The following is a 20,982-nucleotide window of genomic DNA, read 5'->3' on the forward strand; positions in this document are numbered from 1 at the left end:
GCAGTGAAAACTCAATTTCTTTTTCAGTTGTATTCCCTTCTTTCTGTGACTTCCAACTACTGCTTCCTTGCTAGAACATGACAGTCTGCACTGCTTTACCTGAAAGAATACAAGAAATGAAGTGCCATCATCTTGTTCTGACACACTTCTCTTCTACCATAAGATGGCAGACATAGTACATAAATTTTCAATAATATAGTGAAAATTACAATTATTAGGCCAATATGTATATGATGTTCCCTACTGTGCTTATTGGCAAGAACCAGAAAAGAAGGTGGTCTCACTGTACCACTATCTGCTGCTGCATTCATGGCATGCTATTAATTCATCACTGCAGATCTTTCAAAACCACATGACTTGGCAAGAAAAATAAAATAATAAAAATTTGATCAGGCATAAAATTACTGTATTTTTGGTTAAAGTGCATAACAGTAGCACGATATAGGTAAGATATAGCTTTTACTTTTGTTCAGCTGCTTTGTATGCTGTAGGTATAAATGTGACTTAAACCAAGCATTAAAACTAAACCTTTCAGACGTTAATGTGATGATAGCTGTGTTATTATGAGCCTAATGATATCTACTGCACACAAGAATACATAGGTGTCATGCTGGGAAACCAATGATCTAGCTCTCATTCTGACTGCAGGCAAAGAATAGCTCATCAAAGCTATAAATTTCATGACTCTGTTCCCAAATTTAAAACCCTTAAGGAAATGGCTTTCATGGTTCAACAGTTTTAAAGGGTTGCTCTTACTTGGCTTTGTAACAAGGAAATTAATAGTTCTTCCAAACAAATCAGAATTATGCCATAGCTACATGCATTTTCATGCTGTTGCCTTCAGCATTTCACTTCCCCAGATAACATCACTGCAGAATCCACACTGAATTCACGGTGGGGAAACATTTATTACCTGCTATGATTTCGCTCTGCAGCCTTAGATAGGTGATAGAAGCTGTTTGCTCATTGTAAAAATTGTTTTCATTAGGTCATGTGAAACAGAGTCAGTTTCTAATCAATCTTCACTTTTCAGAGTAAAACCAGGGTAAAACCTATCCAGCCTAACGTCAGGCAGAGTTAGTTTCTGTAGTGTGATGCAGAGAAACCAACCAAGAGATAGCCTGCTTATGGAACTGCAATAAGAAGCAGCACTGAAGTGAGATACTTCTCTGTCAGCATGGTTTTCTGCCTTCAAAAATTCCTACTGTGCAAATATTGAAGCTCCTGAGAGGGAATAATCATGTTAAATAGTTTTCTTAATTTACAGGTATAGAAATACTTTCTAATGAGCAGAAAATGAATATTGTAATAGGATTAGCCACTGTATGTGACACTTTGTGCACATAAAGCACTACAATTTGTGGTGCTCAGGAGAAAGATCCTAAATGAGCACCAAATGTTCAGTGTAGCAATACATTTCAATGTATCATTAAGACAAAACCAAAATACTGTGGATTTTCATTAAGTCGTAAGAAGTTACACATACATTGGGATTAAAATACCAAGATAGATTTGCTTTTGTCCAGAATCCTTATGACTGCACAACATTTTAGATCCAAGTATTTCAATGCCAGTGAAGCAACAAACAGTAAAATAACAGCATCTGTTTCAAAAGCAGCTTTGATTTTTTAGCTCATGCCAATCACTTGGAACCTATGTTTAATGTAGCAATACAGCATTCAGAGTAAGAATCCTTGCATGACAACAACAATTAGGTAATGTACTAAAGATTAATTAAATAACAAACTATTGCACATATATCTACTATACAACATAAACTACACTCTCATAAATCAGAAATATTACTCTAAGTGATTGAGAAGAACTTCCACACCTCAAATTTTTGATACCCACAGAAGGAGTGGAAAGATTAGACATTATTTTTTAAGAAAAAAAAATACAGTAATAGAGAAGTTTCCTCTTCTTTGAGGATGAAGTGATTGTCTGTAATTGAAAACAGTGTTGGTGTCCAAAAAATTCTCCATAGCCCACTGTTCTGCAGGAGGGAAAAGAGCAAACATGGAGGGCTGAACAAAAACCAACAGCAATCCATCATTAACTGCACAAAAGCAGTGAATTTGCTTTAATATGAGGAAAATGACAGTTTTTCCTCAAGCACAGAAAACATAATTATCCCCTACGCCACCCTAAAATAGCTATCACTAATGCCATCCAGAAAACTGCAATTCCCAACTGGGGAGCATCATCACTGTCATGCATGAGAGGGATGCAGTGGGAAATAAGTAGTTTTCCATTTAGACTTTCAGAACAGCATGTAACTCTTAGTATTAAATAACAGAATAGAGGGAAAGAGAAGTAAAGAAGACATTATGACTGGCTGCTTGGGCACAAGTGTGTAACCACACTGCTTGGGGTGTCTGTGTGCATACAAATAATAGACTGCTCCACAAAAGTGACTGCAATCAGCTGAATTGAAGCTGTCTCAAGTTTTGCTCTTCCCATCTCTAAGCTGGGCTTTAAGCTTATTCAAATAAGCTTTGACTTCATTCTGCAGGAGCTAGGATGTATTCAGTATCCAAGCTGGCTTGTGGTTGACTGCAGCACAGACACACCTTTAATAGAAGTGGCAATATTCTGCATCAGGTTTACACCTCAGTTCTGCTGAAGAGTGACACTCAGAAGCATCATGTCAGAGTGATGTAGCAGTGCTGCAGCCATCTGCTTTACCCAGTGCATTGCATCAAAAACTCCTCTGGACTCTGAGGAGAAAAAAATATACGATGAAAATGTAATTCATGCTGGTAGTTTGAAAACTCAGGAGTACACAAAAAATCAATTCAGCTGCAAATTTTAACTAGAACAGAATCAAAATAAATGAAGCCAGCTATTTGGTATAGTCTTCATCTGATCCATTTGATCTTTATCAGTTAAAGACTTCTCCCCATCTGTTAAATAAACATGTCTACAAACAAGTTATCAAAATCAGTTTCCTGTATTTTTCTGGCAGGGATGAAGGTAGGACTGCATTTCAATTCAACCACATTCATCTCAATCTCCACCCCAGTTGATTATGGTAAAAGTATTGGGTTTTATTTTTCAGTGAAAATGTCTCAATGTTCCCATGTTTGAATTTTGAAGTAAATATCTTAGCCAAGAGACAGGTTAACAACATTGACTGTAGATTTCTGTGACATACTTTGGATTTAGCTGAAAGCATGGCTTATGTAATAATACTTTCACATTAAATTTTTGAAGAACTTAGGAAGATATGGAAACACTCCTTTAAATCTCATCAGAGTTATGCATCAAATGGAAGCAAACAGTACCTTTAAATGTCTGAACTGTTTTTCTCACTCAGGTGTTTGAGAGTCAAGTAATGCATTTTCATACAAAACCTGAACAGCAAATAACCACCCTTCTCTTCTCATGCACCTGTACAATCCTGGGCTGTCCCAGAGCTTAGACTCACAGCAAAAGGACAAACGTGCTGCCATGGACTGAAAGGAAATAAGCTTATATAAAGACACAAGTATTTTGCATAACTGAGGCCCTGTCTGTAAATTTCAGGCAGGATAAACCAAACATCAAATGCATCAAGTGCAGGCTAAAAGGCCAAGGCATGTCAGGGACAATTCATCTCAGTCAGTAACTCCCCCTCCCAATATGCTTCCTTTGTGTAACCCCCATGTAAACTTCACTCTCTTACCTTTTTTAATGAGTTACTAGTTCTGTCCTTCAAAGTTCAGAGGCCTTTCAGCGTGTTCCACTGGACACCCTGCCCCTTCCTCAGATTCTGATGAGAATTAAGCTCTGAGAACTATGGTTTTCTGGGTAGTTTGACAAAATGAAAAGCATTCCCTTTGTTTTCACCTACCCTGTGATCCTTCACGTTGTCGCACAGAGAACGGTCCCCAAAGTCCTGCATGGTAAAACCCTGCTTCTGTCTTTCCTAATATGTCTCCTCCACTGCAGTGAAGAGAAAATCATATTCCCCCTCCTCTCTGAGATGGCTACAGTGCTCGATCTGCACCAAATGGAGCAATGCTGAAGTTATTTTATATGTTAATTTACATGATAGCTGCATTTGTTAAAATGAGACCTAGAGTTATTAAACTCCTGTAGAGTAATTGTGATTGAAATTTGTCCATGAGCTACACATATTTGAACTTCATAAACCAGGAAAGAATTCATAAAATACATTGCTTAATCACAAGCATGTTGTTTTTAAAATATCTGAAAATATAATTTACACAGAGAGGATAAAATTGGGGATGGATACTATTTACAATCTGATTTAACACTCAGTGCAAAAAGTAACAATAAAAGCAAAGATAAATTGGTAAACAAAATTAGGACTATATGAAGAAAAGTTATTTTAGACATTTATTGCTCACTTGAAGGTCTAATGACACAGAAAGAAGTTATTTTATTTTGTTAGAACGGAAAGATTGGCATAAGGGAATTAGACCTGGTTAAGATGGCCTAATCCAGGCAAAAGCTTGACATTCATTAAAAGACAATGATCACATGAAGATGGAAGAGGTTTACATAAGAAAAAGAATAATGCAGCAAGAAACCGATTAAAAATCACAATAGAAATGCAAAACTAATTACTTCTGAAAAGGTACCATACATATCAAAAATTTTTTGCCTCTACCTACTCCTCAGAAACATTTATTTTAATCACTGATCAGAAAAATTTTGGAACTCCTTTAGTAGAACATATTTATCTAACTTTTAAGAATCAAAGCTCTTGCTCAGAAATACCAAAATATGTCTGAGTTATAACTATCCTTTAAGGATAACACTGCTTTGCAGAGGAAAACATGAAATTGCTCTATTTGCTTAGTAAATGCTACAAGTGATGAACCCATCAGCTTTCCATAAAGTGTTCAAAAAGCTTTCAGAATTTTATTGGTAAAGTACTCAGTTCTGACAATTCAGCTTTTAATGTAATCAAGAATATCACCAGGAGCTACTTAATTAATTCCCCAGTGCACCATGAATTTAATTTTCAATGACTTTATTGAGAACTCTTTTTGTTAATTTTACAATGAGAAACTATAACCACTGTTACACAACTTGAAAATATTTCAAACAAGACAGCAATCTCCTATTTTTTTGATTTTTTCTGTTCCAAATTCAGCTCCTGAGATGGATTTTCTGCTTCAGCTTCATTTTCATCTTCCTGTAAAAGAAAATGAAAACCTGAGCATTAATCAATTTATTGAAAAAGTATACTTTTTCTGCTTATGCAGATGTATGGAATTCTGCACAGTCTTCAGCCATCTTTTGCCTGACTAATAAGCATAAAAATAAGCCAAAAGTCATTTATTCAAGTGACTGATTTTGTTCAAGAGTTTAAGTAAAAATGATACAAAATCTAAACAAGACTAATTACCTATATTTATAGCAGAAGAATAATTTAATGAGTAGATATTTTACTGACCATTTTACTGGATAGTTAAATAAAGAAATTATTAAATCACACATGGATGACGATATATTCAAATGCCTTAGGCAGACAGTATTACACACCTTTCCTTTGTTCTTGACCAGACATTTCCATTAAATTACTTTTGAATGCAAGAACTTTTATCATTGTACTAAAAATTACTTTTGAAAAGCATCTGCCACTGAAAAATGTTTCATTTTTTTGTGACCAGATACGTTTACTTCACCATTTGATAAAAGACAATAAATTTAACTTCAGAGACACTTTATGTGCTGCAGCATCGTATTTTTGTCCCATCTAGCATATTTTCTTGACAGGTCTGCCAATTTTCCAATTACTTGTACCACCATATGTTATCTGAAGATCAGTCAGGTCTAAAATAGGAAACATGAGCATGTCAGGCAGCAGCATGCTTACAATATTCTACAGCTTCAGCTCCTAGAGTAAGGCTCATAATTCACTATGGGTTCCTCTGGATCTCACTGAAAAAATGAAGTGACATCATAATGCCTGTTTCCACAGGAATGGATACTGTTTTGTGTCCAGTACAAAATCGTGACCTCCACAGTATAAATTCCAGAAGAGTTAGAAAAGTGTTTTATAAGGCAACTTGCAACTCATCATACTGTGAACAGTGCTTATCCCAATTTCAAAGTATGACCATTTTCTAGTCTGCATTCTAATTCAATTTACAGAGAATCTTCCACAAAAAAGAAATGAACAGACATCTAGGAATGAAGAAGCATCCTGGCTGCTGTAACAGTACTCATCACAAGCCAACAGTTGAGAGAAAGGAAACACCAAGGACATTTAGGTGGGACCCAGTAACCCGAGGTGTATTTTCCTGATTTAAAATAACATTTTCACTCTTGTAGGAAAATAACTTTATCCTAGCCCTGCTTTCACCATCAAAGCATGCTTTGTAAGGATAACTATAATATTTAGAGGTAGAAAATATATAGGAAGATTACATGGGCAGCACAAAATAGAAAAGCAGTAGAAAATCTCATTTAAAAATGTGATCTTGTAATATGTTATGCCCAACTGTAATAGAATGGAAAAGCTAGTGGGTCTGTTAAAGTAGCAGATACTCCAAGCCATCATGCCTCTGAATCCTCCCCCTGGTTGGAGACAGCCTAGGCACTGAGAGATATTTACATGAGTGACCACTAAAAGCTTTTTTTTCTTCTATTTCTGGACCATCATCTCTTCAGTTACCCTTAAAACATGTGGTGCTCCCTGTGGCTCTTTTCATTTAGCTGAGAAAACATGTCTGTGTATTTGTGTGAAATCAAACACTGAAGATTCATTGAAGTTAGAAGTGTAGAATATATTAAAGACAGTGCAATGTACAGTATACATACAGAGGTTAAACTTCAAATGGAAACACACGTGGCAGAATCGTAAACAACAAAGGAGTAAGGCATTACAAAGCTTACTGCTTACAGGTGACACCAGAGTATTGTGGAACAAAAAAACACTCACTGAAACTGTTGACTGCTATGGAAAACCAGCCAGGTTATTTAATGAAGAACATGTCAATAAAAAACCAGCAAATCTGCATGTTTCTGCAGTCCCTACCTACAGCAGTTATAACCCAGTTGACCTCAATGCCAACTAATCCACCTCCCTAGCACACAGCCCGACATTATTCTGATGTCCTGACTTGTGCTCCCTCATACAGGAATATAAACCCTACACTAGTATTCTTTCCCAGAACTCTTCACATATTGCTTAGGGCCTCCTCTCCTAATAGATGGAGCATGCAGAAATTTTAGACACAACAGGGCCATACCTTCACTGAGGACTACAAGAGGGTTCAGGCACATTAGGCACCATACTGAATATTGGTTTCCTGAGATTTTTGAGGGCGAAAAGGTTTTTATCCAATGGATGAGTTTTTTTAGAGAATCTTCTGGCTTTGTGTAAATTTGAAATGTCTAATTCTGTGCTCAAAAGGTCATGCTTGCACTGTGGCAGAATTCCCAGGTTACAGCAGCAGCTGCAATGATCAGTGTATTCTGAGATGCAGAAACGATGGCTGTTGGTGATGGCAGCTCCAGTATCTGCCTGGGTTGAATACTCCAGATGGAAGCATCAGCTTTGGGGTATTTTGCAAAACTAACACATTTTGTTTGTTGATTTCCCGTTGTTCCAACTAAGTAAAACATAGTCAAACAGGTAAAGTCTACCAGCAGAACATAAATTTGACTTAGGTGGGCAGATTCCAATGCACAAGTCATCCAGATGCCTGGCTGATTTTATTTTTTGTAATTTTTGCATTTTTATGCACAAAAACTTTCTGACTAGCATTGCATATAAAACATTAATTTTGTAAAAGGGTTTTCACTCCATGTTATTTTCCAAGAACAGAAACACATCTCATTTGGAAACAGAAACAGAGGTTTGGTATCTCTGAACACAAGTGTCTGCTGTGCAAAGCTCAGAGTAATGATATTTGATCCTTCTCATTGCATGAATCAGCAAGCAGAGAAAATTCTTTCTTTGCTAGACGTGCCTTGAGCCAGGTCAGTTCCCAGGCCTGTGCACTGCCACATGAACAACAGTGCCAGCACAAACAAAATGGCAGAAAGGATTTTGGGGGAACACTGGAGAGTATGAACCACCAGTTTTGGCACTCATGCAGCTTTCTACCAGAAAAGAAGTGACAGCAGAGCCTTCAGAATGGCAATATCAGAATAATTTGGAACATGAACCTCTAAAAATTATAAGCAGTGTTCTATTACTGCCAGTATGCTTGGGGAAGATCTGAACTTGCAATTTAGAGCACGTATTAACTATAGTACAAGATGTGAAGACTCACTATTATTTCAGTTTGCTGACAATGCAAGATTTCTATGAAATGCTTTATCTTCTTTTTAGTAGCCCAAGAGGCAGCTCGATGGTTTCACACAGAATACTGAAATGGCTGGAGTTTCTAATGTCATTAATAATGTTTGAATTTTCATCTACATAGCCTATATAGCCTAATTATCAAGAAATTATGCAAAACAGGCTGCAGATTAAATATATCTAATATATTTGTTTTAGTAATTACCATATATCATTATCATTATAATGCTTTTAATTCTGATGAATAGCAAAGGAAAACCTTTGATTTTCATGTTATCTGTTAAAAAACTAGTCCATGATGACAGTTTGCAAAGTTTCTATTACCTGCAGCTACACAGCAGACAAAATACTGAATTCTGGTTTCCACCCACAGAAATCCAGTTCACATTATTTTTATTAATACCTCACATCTCTTTTTTATGTCATTATTTATTTTTCATACAGCCACCTATGACTTTAACATCTAGTGCTTTCTGTTCTAAAAATCCTAAAATCAAAGTAGCTTTTCCTAGCAGATGTCACAACTCAAATTTTTAAAGTAGTTCTTGCCATCAGATGCCAAAAATCAAACTTGTCTCAGTATCTTTTGTGACTACAGACAACCATAGTCTCAAATATCATACAGTGAATACACTCACCAAAAAGATGCCTCTGCACAGATCTGGTGACTTGTAATAGCCAAGGGAGATGAGTCCCTCAAGAGGGTACTACTTCTCCTACTGAAAGAGTGCATTTAACAGGCCAAAGATTATTTTAATATTGAAATGAATGAAGTTTACGAGTCTGGAATTGATGTTGTTACAGATTTACAAAACAAACAGGGATAAGGAAAAGCACAAAGAGAATTACAAAGACCTGCTAAACCCAACACTCCGAATTCAAATGCCAGCTCAGGAGCTCCTAAAGCCACCCAAGACTGGACACCTCATCTGCATCCTGATGACACTGATGGAGAGATGGACCTTCAACATCAGTTTTCCTAATGGTGCCTTTGCCCTGGCATCCCACCTTTTCTCTAATGGAAACAAGGCACTGGATTAAAGGGTCCTTTGGGTGCTCTACAGGTGTTTTCAGATGTCCTATGGACATCTCTTCTTTCACACTGCTTAGTCTGTACTTGGTAGCTGAGCATTTAAGAGTCACTGCAAACGAATAGGGCCAGGAATTTACAAATGAGACCTTAAAATCTGCCACATAATTAAGAGTTTGATTTATTGAAGTATTAAGCATTCAATAGGTTTGCTGAAGTTAATGAGAATACTTTGATATTTAGCTATCTTTAGGTGACAAAAACTAAAGGTAAGAGTCTGATTTTTAAATTCGATTTCTAAAGTTTTGAGCTAACAGTTGAGAAAGATTGTGATACATTTTCATCTCATTTGAAAGCAAGTTTAAGGTCAACCACATTTTCTCTGACCAAAGAATAATAGGTCTAACACAGAAAATTAATTTTGTAGTAATTATTTGAGAATATTCTCCTGTAGACAAATTCTGGAATAATAATTTAAAAAAAAAAAAAAAAAAAAAGGCTAGAAATATGAGTCTGAGTATTCCTTTCTCTTTTTACCAACCAATTTCCTTCAAAAAGTCTGAGACTTTCTTTTTCCTTCATCAGTTAATGAAATGAAATCTGGAAAATGACAGTGAATTAGACAATTCTTAACTCTACAGGAAATCTGACAAACTTCTGCAAATAGATCACACATTAATTAACTGTGCTAGGACATGCATCAATTCCCAGTTCTGTTTATTGCACCACACCTGTAATATCTAGAGCTGCACTACAATGTTGTGTATTTTGCCAAGTGATATTCTAAACTTAATAAACAGCTATATATTACAGGATTATGTAAAGAACCATCTGAGTAACAAGAAAGTATGCAAAGCACAAAAATGCCCTGCTATGAGGAGGAATGACTAAAGGGTTGTCTCTGCTAGTACATAATGTAGAAATAGCATCAAAAGCACTCAGGACCAAATTCTGACACCAGTACTTTCTAGAGTATCTTAACCCAAAAGACATGCAATATGACTAACAGACTAAAGTATAAAGGACCCCCAGCTAGCATTTCATCTCTTGCCTCACAAAATCTAGGCAGTTGAAAACACCAGTTGGAAGTAGGCAAAAATACTTTTAATACTCTTAAAAAATACATCAGGATAAAAAGGAATTTATGAAATATTAGAGCTTTTGTTTGTGTATGCAAACGTCTAGCTTCCAAAGTCACAGGCCAAATTTGGAAGAAAATGAACGTCAGGGTAAAACTGAGAGCTAAGATAGTCTCTCTGTTAAATCACCAAGAGGAAAGCATCCAGCAGTAAAATTCAAAAGTTATTTTAATTCCAAAGCCTACCTTCTTCTTCAATAGTATTACCGACAACCCTTGTAACAAACAGTGGTGCAAAAGTAGAGTACAAATGGAACAGTTCTTTACCAGTGCCTATTAGAAGCAAATACAAATTTCTTGTGATAGATGACAGTTTTCTGTCACCACAGCTCTGAAGTGATAAGGCAGCTGTTTGTTTCCCAAGAAAAGGAGACCCTTGCTACATGGATCATTTTCATAGTGACAGCCTTGACAAGTTTGACATTTGCTTCATGAAGAATTCTAAAGCAGCCATCAAGAAAATGCCCCCGTTGGGACCACTGGATATCTGACAGTTGTACCTTTTAATGCGCAGTGCCATTAATTCTTACTGTCACAGCCCACCAAAGTCCTGCGGCACAATCTCTGCTGATCTGGTACACTATAAAATGGAGGCTATGAAGGGACTAACCATTACAATGTAAGCAAACATGACATCAATTAACTGGAAGCAGCTCTCCACCTCACTTTGTTCAGTGAAAACAGCAACGCTGCAGTGTTTCCTTACCAAGCAGTACCAACCGCCGAGCTCTAGGTGGCAATGCAAGACCAGCAGAACTACTTTTACACTAAAGCTCCTCTTTAAGAAGCTACAAGCAGCTGCATGTTTATCACAAACTCCTTCCTTTAACTCACACTGCTACAAGAACTTTAAAGTCTTTTTGAAATGTTCGTCAGTGTTCTGTATTTTCTATTTCCTTGTTGCTAATTCTGATTATACAGATAAATGTACCATCGCAAGAGCCCTTGCAGTCAAATTTCATTTAATGCTTAGTACAGAAGTGGAATTTCATGCCAGATTTCAAATCTTCCATCTGTTCCTCTCCTTTTTAGGAGGCAACCATTCCACTGAGTGGTCCCTTTGGCTGACTGCCACTACAGTTGGGATCCTCTTCAGGGCAGGTGGTGCTTGAAACCCAACCATTGTTTTACAAGTTCAGCTGGTTCTCCTTGAAGAAAGTAGAGGAAAATGTTTCCTCTTTTAAGAATTTGAGTCTCTAGAGGTTCAGGTTTATGAACATTCGTCCGCACCTATAAATGCTTAGCTATCACAAACCTGCAACATCAACTAAGAGATGAAAAGCAGCTTTAACAGGACTGTACCGTGCCCATATGGGACAAGTCTTCTCAATTTCCACTCCAATGTGAGAGGGGCATTCTAGTTTTCAAATCTGACACTGTCATGAGTAAGATAATTTCTAAGGCAAATTTGTCCTTCAATTGTGATAATGACAACTGTGCATTTATAAACACATACATGGAAACCACAATAGCATTTTCTACTTATGTAGTAAAATAAGAATTCTTTTTATGAATTGTAAATTTAAACCAGAAGATTCTACTTTATATACTGGTAATACTACTACAGAATAATATTTCATAGCCTAGAAGTGCACATTATAACGAAGATAATTTAAAATATTTATGGTTATACTCTCACTCTATTTACACTATACATTTACTAAATTATAAGAAACAAACCTTATTCATGTTTGTATAATTTATACTAGGAAATAAAATGCCTTCTTACAATAGTTACGTGAGAACAAAATGTGCTATGGCCAACAATAAGGAATTACTAGCTCTAATTCTTAGTACTATTTAATGGAAAGAAAAAAATAACTAAGAAGCACAAGTTTAATTTTAAGAGCTCAATTTTTAGGCTCTACATGTATCTTGGTAGGTACTAAATGACAGCTGAAGATTTTTTCATGCTTTAATTGCTTTATCAAATAAATTTGTGAAATATAATCTGCACATAATCTATATATATCTATAGCCCTTCATCAAGAGGTCTGAACATTCTTTGCTTCAAAGATGATTAACAACATTAAATGGAAAAGTATTAACATACTTTAATATAACAACTGAGTTATACAAAATTGCTTCTGGAAGCAACTGTCAAGGCATGCTGCCCAAAGTGGAAGGCAGCTGAAAGACATCACTGTAAACATCACTGAAGGACATGTTTATAACAGAAAAAGACAGCACTACCACATGAAAGGAATAAATTTATCTCAATAACAGAGAAAAAACAGACCCTAATGAAAATGTTTTAGGAAAAATGAGTGCATTGCATGCTTCTGAGCAAAATTAATTAGAGTTTTAATGTTTTACATTTCCACCATAATTCTTTAAATGGTGCATTTATTTCATAGTAATAAACATTCGGTTCATTAAGTAAAGATCAAAATCTGTGTTACTCGCTACATTTAACAACCTTTGGCCCTTTTCTGTATTTCTTGATTCAGGTTTCTAAAGCATTGAATAAGCACTTGAGGAACACAAATTTCATGACTCTGCATATTTAGGATTCTTATTTCATCGAAGACAAAGGGCAATTAATCTACCATTCTATACTGAATTTCAACTTTAGTGAGCCATGATAGATACTGAAATGAACTTACAGGAAACGCTTAATTAAATTACTGTATAAAGCATAACTAAAGGTTTTTCCTTCCTTATGACAAAAGAAAATGCACATTTAATTGGAAAAACCTACTGCAGTATTATAAATTCAGTAACTTGAGAATTAATGAAAATATTGCTACAATGTAACAGATAAGAATTCAGAAAGCTTTTTTCTTCTTATTTTATCGAACATTTCACCTGAGTATGGCCATGAAATTCTGTTCATGTTCCAGGCACAAAAGCTGGAACATCCAATGGAGTTAATATGATAACATTGCCTTCATTTTGTCATTTATTTTTCAAAATGTGATATAAGTAAATGTTGTAGAAATTACTACTGAACTCCTATATTGTCACAATCCACAAAGTTGCCAACAAAACAGATAGAAATGAATAAAGCTGTAGAAGTAGATGAAGGCTAGACTGTGAGAGCAAATAGAATCTCTACTATAGATGAAGCAATTAAAGACTAAAAAGACTTTTGCCTAAAAAAAACCCAAACACCAAACCCAACCTCTCCCCCAAATTTCTTTCAGTAGATCCCCCAAACACATACCGATATTTAAATTCAGAAACCAACAACTATAACTAAGCAAATGTTTTAATTATTTTAACAATTTCAATTAAATAAAATCCCCAAAAGAGTATTTTAGGAATAGATCTGTAGTGTCTTATTAGCAATTCTATCCATCTCTCATGGAAGACCTACTCTTTTCCTACTGTTATAATTCATTTAATCTGAATTAACACAAGCACTGCAGATGTATCCAGAAGTCAAAATCATTGCTTTCCAAGATGTACAAACATACTTTTGATTTGACTGTATAGAATCACAGAATGATTCCCTTCATCCATTTGGCTATCAACTTGAAACCTAACAAGAGAAGAAACCTATGGCTTTAAAGGTTGGTTTGATGGCAAAGGAAGTGTTGTAGATTTGTTTTTATATTTTGACTTTACTGTTCTATTTGAAGGATGTTGTTCTGAGCCTGTAATCATGCCTGAACAGTCCTGTTTCTTACAATAGTTTAAATCAGTTGTCATAGAAGCATCAAGGGTGTATTGGTAATAAACATGTAGTCAATTTGGAATCAAAATTGTAACATTTAATACACCACACTTTTAACAGTTTCAGGCTGATCAGCTTCTAAATAAAAATAAAATAAAAAAAAAAAAAATAAAATAAAAAAAAAAAAAAAAAAAAAGAGGTATCAGATTCAACAGCAGATCTCCTCAAACTCCATTCCTCTTTGCATTTCCAAGTGAGGATTGAAAGCCAAATGCTATTTAACTCAGTGGGTATACTGAGGAATGTTTTGGTAATTTGTCACGATAGCGATGTTGCTTCACTGTAATTTTTTTGAAGTCAGAATCAAATGAAATTCTTTCAACTACAAAAAATGTGATGTCCAACCATTTAATGTTTCAAATATCATCAAAAAGAACTTTCCAAAAACCGTGCCCTGTAAAAGCAGCATCTGCCTTCAAACATACTCTGAAGTCCTTCCAAAACCTTGTATCTAACAATAGTTACAAACTTTGTGGGAAAAAAACGCTCCAAAATTAGTTGCCATCCAGAAAATTAGTATCATACTAATTGACACATCTCATCTTGGTGATGGGTAGTTACTGCAAACAGGGCTTCTTATATGTGCATTGTGCATTTCTTTCTGATAAATTTGTAAGTCACTGTATCACTAAACCACATCAAAGTCATCTTTTGGTTTGTCAACAGCTTGCTTCCCATCTCTGCCTACCCTCCAACAAATCACACATAACGTTCTCAGAAGAGTAGGACAAAAATACTTTGATGTGCTTCAATTACTGAAAAGCTATATTCTAAAAGATTCCCAAAGCTAGGGAAATTTGGCTATAACTAATTAGTGTTTTGCATATTTATGATAGAAGAGCTCATTACAGAGCTTACATTATAAATTGTTGTTTATGTACTTTTTCCTTAACACTCTGAAGTTGCTTAACATCATTCATTGAAGCTCCTTTTGAACAGCTCACTGAACTGTATGCCTCAGAAGGCTTTTTGTCTCCCATTACATCACAGTATTTCCAAGACATAATATTCTTCACCATATTCTTTACCATTAAGGGGCACAACTTGCAAGCACGTATATATGCATCTTTACATTTAGCTCATCTGATTACTGAGCTCAACACTACCATTAACAGGGGCTACATAAGAGTTACGCTGTAGAACAAAACTTCTCTGGAATGGATACCGAGTTTAAACAGCCCCTGAGTCAAGCAGGGCATTTTAATTATGGGTATTTAAGAGGAAGCTGTGCTATTTTCAGATGTCTATGTTTTCCTGAAATCCTAGTGCTGCCACTCAACTGTCTCTACAGACTTTCTGTCGTCATCTTACAGAGGGTCAGCTAAGGCCCCACGGTGATGTCTGGCACTTGCTGCTCTCTGCTCTTGTACAACAGCTGCTCTCGTACCTGTCAGTGTTGCCTAACAACATCAAGCAGAAGCTTTCACCATCATTTATTTTGCTGAGTTGCAATCTATTTGGTTCCATTCATTGGCTTTTTTCTTTCTGCATATACAGGAGCTCCAGAATTGGATATCACTATTCTAAAAATTAACAGCCAGTAGCTACTTCATTTTGTTCTGTTTATTGATGACTTCAGAGAAACTTACCACGTCTCCTTTACTCAGAAAATAAAACAGGCAGCGTATAAGAAAAACGTTGTGTAGAAAAAATAGGCTCAAGTTCTTCTTCAGCAAATACCACTTAATATTCGAGACAACCCATTTTGCTGCTTCCTCTCCTCTACACGTAATTAGACGACCAACAAATCAAGAACCACAGAAGCCTGTAGCACTGCCATTTAAATCAGCATTTAAATTTAGAAAAAAAGATAACTTTACTAATTATTCTGCCAATGTAATTTTTAAATATGGTTATTAACTATATATAAGACTGTGAAGAAAATACAGCAAATGCCATCTATTTTGGCAGACAAAAAATCGAGGATCTTACTTTTCCTATATTACCTGATGTTTCTCTTTGTCAGTACTCTAAATGTCAGTGAAAGTTAGCAGCATTAATTACTTGTTACTTGAACTGGACTTAGGTATTTTCAATTCACTTGCCCTCGAGGAAACCTTTCAGGAGATAAGTTCTCAAAAGAGCAATGAAAGATTTTGTTAGCTGTTGCTTCCCCTGTCCACTGAAAATTTCACCAAATGATGCTTTTTAAGACCTAGATATAGAAAGATCCCTAGGTCTCCTTTGAAGATTTTGCTGTCCAAAATAATAAATGACAATATATAGCTATAATATTTATCTATAATAATAAATAATCGAAATCTGGCCAAGTCATATCATACCACATGCTATATAAACACATCTGGGAAGTTTGATCATGTAGAGTCAAAAATCAGTTACAAAAACAAAACAAAAGAAGAGAAGAACAAGAAGTAAAATATCAGGGAAGCTAAGCAGGTCACGATAATGGCCACGTACATTCATTTTGGTTCCAAGCATGTAAAATAAATGAAGCATGATTAAAAAGTGGTTATCATCAAAATGTATATAAAACTATTTCAAATAGAATTTTTTTTTATAAAAGGAACTGATTGTACAGGACAGACAAAATATCAGTTACTGCAGATATTTTATCAAAACAATACTGAGGCTTGACTCAGTCTGTAGAGGTGTCCTTCTGAGTTGAGATCAAGGGGACAACTCCCTGTGTAGGAAAAGCAGAGGAAACCTCTGTTATTTCTGGAAAATGTCGGTGAAGAAGAAGAAGAAACAGAGAAGTAGTACTTAACAGGTCTTCTAATCTAAGGGAAGCATCACTAACAGAAACCAGCATAAAGCTAAAGCATGTGTTGATAGTAAAGCAAGGTTTGAGACAGATGAGGAATTTCTCAGCTGGAATCTCTGACATTTGTACCCCTACTTACTTACTTGGCCTGGGGGGTGTGGAAATTCAACTCATTGCTAGAATGTTAACGAACTTACCCATAAAATGTGAGTAGTAATACTTTCAATGTCAGGATGGAGCTCTATGCATGAAAAGATTTATATAAGTGCTAAGTGCTGTCATTGTTTTTCAATTCCGTGAGTATAGAAGACTTTAAAAGCATTAACTTTTCAAGCACAGAACATCACCCATTCTTTCTGAAGCCAGAAAAGAATGCCATAAAATGAGTGCAGTTATTGCAAGGAATTATCTAGTTTTAAGTTCTGATGCTTATTTTTTGTGTCTAGAAAAAGTAAACAACCATTAATAGCAGGAATTTTATGATACATGATATTCTATAATATGCAGCAACCTATAAAGTATATGAAAAACAGTTTTACTTCATATAAACTTGTTTTTTGTCAGGAAATTATTTAATTGGAAAGATGCTTTGAGATCAATCAGAGAGCAATGCATAAAAGAGGTGTCTGGTTTGGAACAATGACTAGAGAATGGAGTCAATTTTAAAAATATAATGTAATAAGGAAATAACTACTACATCAGTGCTATTACATCAGCCAGTGAAATCAAATGAAATTGTTGTGTCTATTTGTCCTTCTCACAAGGGGAAGCACTTGCTCTCCAAGGAAGACCACATCCGAATGGAATTTAAGTGGTGGTCCGTTGCCTCTCTGTGAAAACTGGTCATCTGGAATTAGGTAAGTTTTTTTACATGAATCTACTTTCATTTTTAGGCCATCTTGCATAATTTGAAGATAATTGTTAAGACTATGATCAAGAATTACATCTTTGGGTGTAGAAACTTTTGGATATTTATCTTCTGATTTTGGATTTTTAAGAAGCATCATTTATGTTCTGTCTTGTGCCTAGAATTCAAACTTTACCGTCCACTCAGTGGATAGTGGAAGTTTCACACAGAATATTATTTTCATCCAAGAACAGCAATTATTCATTTTGTCCTAGCAACATCCTATTTTCAGACATGGTGAGCATTGTCTCTGCATATAACCGATTTTTTTCTCTTGAAAAATCTTTATTTCATTGAGAAAAATAAAAGGCAGAATTTTCTTTCATGTATTTAAAACTTTAATTAAAGGAGGATTGTCAGCAACTCTTAAAAAATCGCTACTGATACTGCCCAACACATTAAAATACTTTCCCTGAACAGAACTGTCACTAATACAGTATTTAAATTTACAAAGTGATTTCCACATGAATGGGATTGTTCCAGGCTGAAACCAACATTTTTAATACCATAAACAAACAAGAGATGAATGCACAAAATGAACTGTTTAACAGAGGTTTATGTACCCCTTGTGCATTGTATGTGGAAATGTAGTCCTTAAACTCAGAAGCAGAGGATTCTCTGTGGATTAGAAGAGACACATGCGGTCCTTTCAGCAGCATCCTTTTATACAAAATTTGGCACTAACACCCTGTTTGCTTCAGCAAATGACTTCATGCTTTGTCCTTTTAATCCAATTTCCACCATAATATAGACTGAAGTGTCATGAAAATACTGGAAGGGGATGCCTGGAAATTTATTGCATTAGAAATCTAATCCAGGTGGTAATCCAATCCCACACAGCACGTTTCTCATTAACTGAGATGTTTAACCCACAGATGGCTTTATGCAAACCAGCACTCTGCACTAGCTATGACTGGAAATAATTCTCACACATCAAGACATGACTCAATAAGGCAGGTAAGGGGCTAAGTCTGACAAGAAGAGGAACAGTCACTCTACTGAAAGGAGTAATAACTGATTGTAACACTCATCCCAAGTTGAATAGCTCAGCTCTGTAGGTTATTACAGCGTTAGGTACTTTGCTGGTGCAGCCCATGAGAGTATAAACCCCTCTATTCAGCAAGAGCTTTGTCATTAGGTACTGTCTCCTCCCAGGTGAAAGCACCACATGTACCTTAAACAGCCACCCCACAGCAGACAGGAGACCATTCAGAAAAAACTTATTCACAATTTACCATCACAGAAAAATAGTAATTTCCTAGACAATGAACATTGCTACTTTTGCCTTTTATTTTCTGAACTGATTCTTTCCTGAAAAGGACAGACACTTGCAGAGGCCAGCAGCCTGCCATGTCTGTGTCCTAGCCAGAAAACCAATTTCCCATGTTCTCCCTGTAGAAGGCCTGGGTCCATTCCTGTCTCAAAGGCCACACAAGGCTGCTGCTCATTGCTTGTGAATATGATGTCAGACTTTGATTAACCAGGGATTTAAATAAAAAAATAGAAACCAAACAGTCTTTAAGAAACTTAAACATGATGGAAGCATAACACTAAGACACTCCCATCATAACAGAGACACATTCCTTTTTATCCTAGCCAAACAACTATCTATTCATAGAGGTGCTTGTGTTTAACATGTCTTGAGGAGGAGAAAGAAAATGGTGTCTACTCATATTAAAAATTTCTACTATTTGTAAAGCAAACATTTTTCTTAATGTAGTTTCTTTCAAATTTGTCAGTTTTACACTCCTCTTCACAGAAAGGCACATTTGTTCCTTAATAATTTCTGAAATTTTTCACCAAGTATAAGACTTTGTCTATAAAAGATAATTTGAAGTTAGGCTGGTAGAAGCAAAAAATGTGCAGGAAGGAGGAAGAATACCCAAAACCCCAGGAAATACATTCTCTGGCAATATTCTTTCTAATAAGATTTGAACTGTATTTTTCCTGCACTGGGCCTCAGTAATAAGCCAGCCTTCTTGCTTAATGAAAAGGATTTGTATTCCTGGCCTATGTAAAATTACAGGCTGTATCTGTGATTCTCTTCTTCCTGTTGTTTCTCTGAGTAACTGAGGTGACAGCTAAGATTTTTATTTTGTTTGAATAGTTCATTAAATGCAACACAGCCCCCCCACTCCTTGGGTAAAGTCCCAAACATATTTTTTCATTTTCAAGGTCTTTTCCACTGATACAGAGAATAAAAGGGAATTTTCTCCATGCCCAATTGGTTGTTTCTAGACAAAAGCTGATGAAAATAATGTCTCAACGTTGCTCCACTTTCCTCCCACAAACTGCTTTCTTAATATGTGTAGAACTTCATACTTAGGTGCATGTTTCACCACCTTCAGGCTTGTTTCCTTCTAGCATTCACCGTCTACTTCACAGAATTACCATCTTTTAACCAGGAAAGTTCCTGGAGACCCTTAGGATGACACTTAAAATCCTAGTATCATTTCCTTTAGATACAAGCTCTTCTTTCTTTTTTTGTTGCTATTCTTAATTTACTTCCTTAAAAGAACATCTTCTCTTGGTACAAGAATAAGGTAGACATAAGAGTTTTCCTCTTATAGGTATGTTGAGGATGGGGGACTGAGTAGATTTCCCTAGAAAGGAAATTTCTGGCAGTTGTTTTGCTTTTTTAAGATTCTGAGTCATAATTTTCCTTCTATTGTTACATTTAAGAGTATAAAATGAAGAAACTGAAACAGGCACCAGTTTCTCTCTCTCTCTCTCTCCCTAAACTAAAATGAATTCTGGGACTATGTTCCAACCAGAAAACCACACCCACGTGGGTACAGTGACATATTTTTGTTATTACTTTTAGAACCAGATATTAAAATATTTTAGAACTCCCATCATACTAATGGTTCATCACTGGGAAAAGCTTTTAGATTCCATAGGAGTGAGGCCTGTAGCCAAGACATATGCCATGAGATATGTAGCAAAGGGATTTCCATGAGATGTGCCACACCCAGCCCCTCTGATGACTGATGATTAGCTGGAAAGCAAGGGTGTGTATTTTCTGCTAAATTGCTATACTCTTAATCCAACAGATTCTAGCAGTGATAACAGCAGCTTTTGTCTCCAGTGTTAGAGGTTTTCTAGGGAGTGCAGCAGGTTGTGATCATATTTATATCAACTGAGATATTTTTTCTAACCAAATTCTATACATAAAATCATCCTGGTTTCACCATGCCAGATGCATGTGCCTCACTAATGCAAAAATATTAAACG

General features: G+C 35.8%; 1 protein-coding gene across 4 annotated transcripts in view; it reads right to left on the bottom strand.

Annotated features, from left to right (window-relative positions):
* Positions 1–4,331: 4,331 nt before the first annotated feature.
* The window catches only part of PHF14 (PHD finger protein 14), a 162,151-nt gene continuing 145,500 nt past the window's right edge, over positions 4,332–20,982 (bottom strand). For all 4 annotated transcript variants that reach the window (XM_063411509.1, XM_063411492.1, XM_063411478.1 and 1 more), the window contains one exon: positions 4,332–5,149. In XM_063411509.1, coding sequence (XP_063267579.1) covers positions 5,075–5,149 — 75 coding nt within the window. In that variant the 3' untranslated portion in view covers positions 4,332–5,074. The remainder of the gene's footprint in view (positions 5,150–20,982) is intronic.

The sequence above is a fragment of the Prinia subflava genome, chromosome 1 (genome assembly GCF_021018805.1).
Source record: "Prinia subflava isolate CZ2003 ecotype Zambia chromosome 1, Cam_Psub_1.2, whole genome shotgun sequence".
NCBI lineage: Eukaryota > Metazoa > Chordata > Aves > Passeriformes > Cisticolidae > Prinia > Prinia subflava.